This window comes from Myripristis murdjan, chromosome 15, assembly GCF_902150065.1.
Source record: "Myripristis murdjan chromosome 15, fMyrMur1.1, whole genome shotgun sequence".
NCBI lineage: Eukaryota > Metazoa > Chordata > Actinopteri > Holocentriformes > Holocentridae > Myripristis > Myripristis murdjan.
This window is the reverse complement of record NC_043994.1, coordinates 25,829,980-25,832,648: the sequence shown is the minus strand read 5'-3', so window position 1 is coordinate 25,832,648 and position 2,669 is coordinate 25,829,980. Positions and strand designations below refer to the sequence as shown.

The 2,669-nt window shown below is 39.5% G+C and overlaps 1 protein-coding gene across 1 annotated transcript; it reads right to left on the bottom strand.

Annotated features, from left to right (window-relative positions):
• Positions 1-518: 518 nt before the first annotated feature.
• Positions 519-2,669, bottom strand: LOC115372455 (androgen-dependent TFPI-regulating protein). The gene is made up of 6 exons (XM_030070370.1): positions 2,235-2,669; positions 1,999-2,124; positions 1,799-1,900; positions 1,559-1,674; positions 833-984; positions 519-730 (listed from the first exon to the last, which is right to left on the bottom strand). The coding sequence occupies exons 1-6, from the start codon at positions 2,385-2,387 to the stop codon at positions 687-689; spliced, it is 693 nt and encodes a 230-aa protein (XP_029926230.1). The 5' UTR covers positions 2,388-2,669; the 3' UTR covers positions 519-686.

Below are 2,669 nucleotides of genomic sequence, written 5' to 3'. Positions count from 1 at the left end.
TGGCTCTTGCTGGAGGTTTTCATGGATTTGTGACAAGATCAAACGAAGCCACAGCCCAGTCATTTGAATTGGATTATTGCAAATGGAGCGACCCTCCATGATCAGTGAAGCAATTTGCAGTTTATTTATTATTGATGTTACCATGACTAAACATAGTGCTGATATTGAATAATGCATAGAGATGTGAATTTAGCAGATTGATATTTGACCATTTTGATTTTTGTCCTGACTGATTATTTCAATTTTTTCACTGCCTGTGTAATTAGTAAAAAATAATAACCTTTATTTATATAGCACTTTTCAAAACCACTACAAAGTGCTGTAAATGCATAAAATAAAATTGGTGGCTACTCATTACAAAACTGTGACAACCTGCACTGCTTTTAACAGGAATGGAGTTGATTTTTTATGCTATTATGCAAGTGTTGTGCGATAAATGCTTCTTTGTTGAGCCGCCACCATTTTTTTTCTTGCCTGTTGAATCAAACTGTAAGATTTTATAAGGAAAAGCAAATGAATGAGTAGAGGTATGCCTTTATATTGGAGGTATATGTGTCACAGTTCATTTTTCAGATCCCACAACTGTTTTTCAGCACGTAAAGCAATAAACCCCTGTTCAAACTTGTTTTCTTCATGAAAGCTGAGAGATTTTCATTATTCGACTAGTTGCATTTGGAGACTGAGAGTCACTTTCTTTTTGCCTTCATCTTGTTCTTGCTCTTGTCCTCACCTGGAATAAAGCAGAGAGGAAGACTGTTAAAGTGAGGCAAATGCATGTTTTAATGGATTAAGTTGTTTTGACCATAACAGGGAACTTGTTAGGGTTCCTTACACCAGATGTAGCTGTTAAGCTTTTCTCCCAGCAGATAGAGCAGGGTCACCACCGACATGTTGAAGAAGAAGAAACCCATCAGACCCGCTTTGCTGAAGAGCCCGAGCAGGGGATACACCCAGATCCCCACCGACAAGTACACCCATATCACCCTGCAGAGCAAGTTTAGGAAAGCGGAGGGAAAAGAGAGAACGTCATGTGAAGTATTTGCTGAAATGGTATGCCAGCCCAGGCTAAACATCTGCACTCAAGTCATTCACAGTTACAACACTGCAAAAATGCACAGACTTTAATGAAACTAATCACTGCAATAGCAATACAGACAGCATGATCAAAACCCCCACTGACAGTTTGCATAATGAAGAGGCAGCGACTGCTGCGCTGGGCTAGTCCAGACTGGCTGCTGTAAGATGAGCTTATAGGCAAATTTAGACTCTTCAAATCAAACATGCTGTGCTTATGAGCCACACGAAAACACCTCCAGTCCTGTTGCTGCTGCTCTTCTGCAGTTATTTCAGTCACAAATGATATGAACAAACATTTCAATGCTTTAAAATGCTTCTCTGCAAGCACCTTGTAACCCAGTTAAGATGGCATAAAATGCTATGAGTTTTGAGTGAGTTGACTATATGAAAAATGAATTTGCAAAGGTAGATTGGAGGGAGCTTTAAGCTGCAATATAAAACGTGCTTCATCATGATTACATGTGCTGGCTATGTCACTTACCAACTTAAGTAAGCCAAGCCCACAATTCCCAGTGCCGCCAGGCCGTGTTTAATCTTTGGGTAAACACGTGGCTGCACCATAATTTCCCCAAGTAAAATGGGCAGGACAAATGAGTGCTAAGAACAGAATGAAAGGAAGAACTGAATACATCAAGTGTTTCATAAAAGGGCATTAAAACTAATTTGAGTCAAAGTGCAAAGTATTCATGACTTATTCAGGTAAATACATCAGTTCACGCACCATAGCATGGTTTATCCAGGGGGGGAAGAAAGCATCAATAGTTGCCGGGTAGACTAACTCCCGGTCATAGGCAAATATCGTCCAGAAAAGCAGAACGACAAACTGCACATTGCAGAGAAAATAGAGTTAAAGTAAATCACACTAACTAATCATTTAGTGTTTAGAAGGAACAGACAAGGTTTTCAAACAGTTTTTCTCACCATGCCAACGGGGAAGGCAAAGACAGAGAAGAGAAGGTCTGTACATCTCTGAAGAAAATTTTCTGACTTTTTCCCAGGTTGAAAATCATTCACTGCTGCCAGTCCAAAGAATACCATTTGCAATAACTGAAATATAACATAACATTATAGTTTTCCAATGTCATTCCTTTTATATGTTGTAATCCACTGGTTATACATGTCAGCATAAAGTAAAGGAGAAACAAATATACACTCACCAAATTCAAGAAAGTGAGATATTTCCATGGTCCCCCATAGACAAAGATCCCTGGTGGTAAGTCCTCTCCATCCTTGGCAGCGAGACTCTTTACAATAAAAGCATACCAGCTGAAAGCTGCCATGTGGTAAGCTATCCTCAGGGTTGCAGTCATTGTTAAGTAGGTTTACCAAAATTTACTGTGACAAAAACCTCAAACAAACCAACAAAAAACAAGCGAACACCCCAAAAGTATAGTTAAAAGCATGTGCTGTCTCTTCTGGCATAAGAGGCACTTCATAGCAGTGAAGGTTTGCCAAAGAATGGCTCTTTTTTCCCAAAGATTAGTGTAATTCGGCGAGCATGTATAAAGACATTTGCATGCACTAGAAACAAAACTGGACTCCCAAACAATTGGCCCACTGTTTCAAATGAAGCATGGGATTCCCTCTTTCAC

Bases quoted from the DNA above. Each gene is read 5' to 3' on its own strand.
- LOC115372455 (XM_030070370.1), bottom strand. From the start codon at position 2,387: ATGACTGCAACCCTGAGGATAGCTTACCACATGGCAGCTTTCAGCTGG. The intron at 1,901-1,998 runs GTGAGAAAAACT...TGCAATGTGCAG, and splicing joins TTGCCTTCCCCGTTGGCATG to TTTGTCGTTCTGCTTTTCTG. The intron at 1,675-1,798 runs GTGCGTGAACTG...TTCTGTTCTTAG, and splicing joins CCTGGATAAACCATGCTATG to CACTCATTTGTCCTGCCCAT.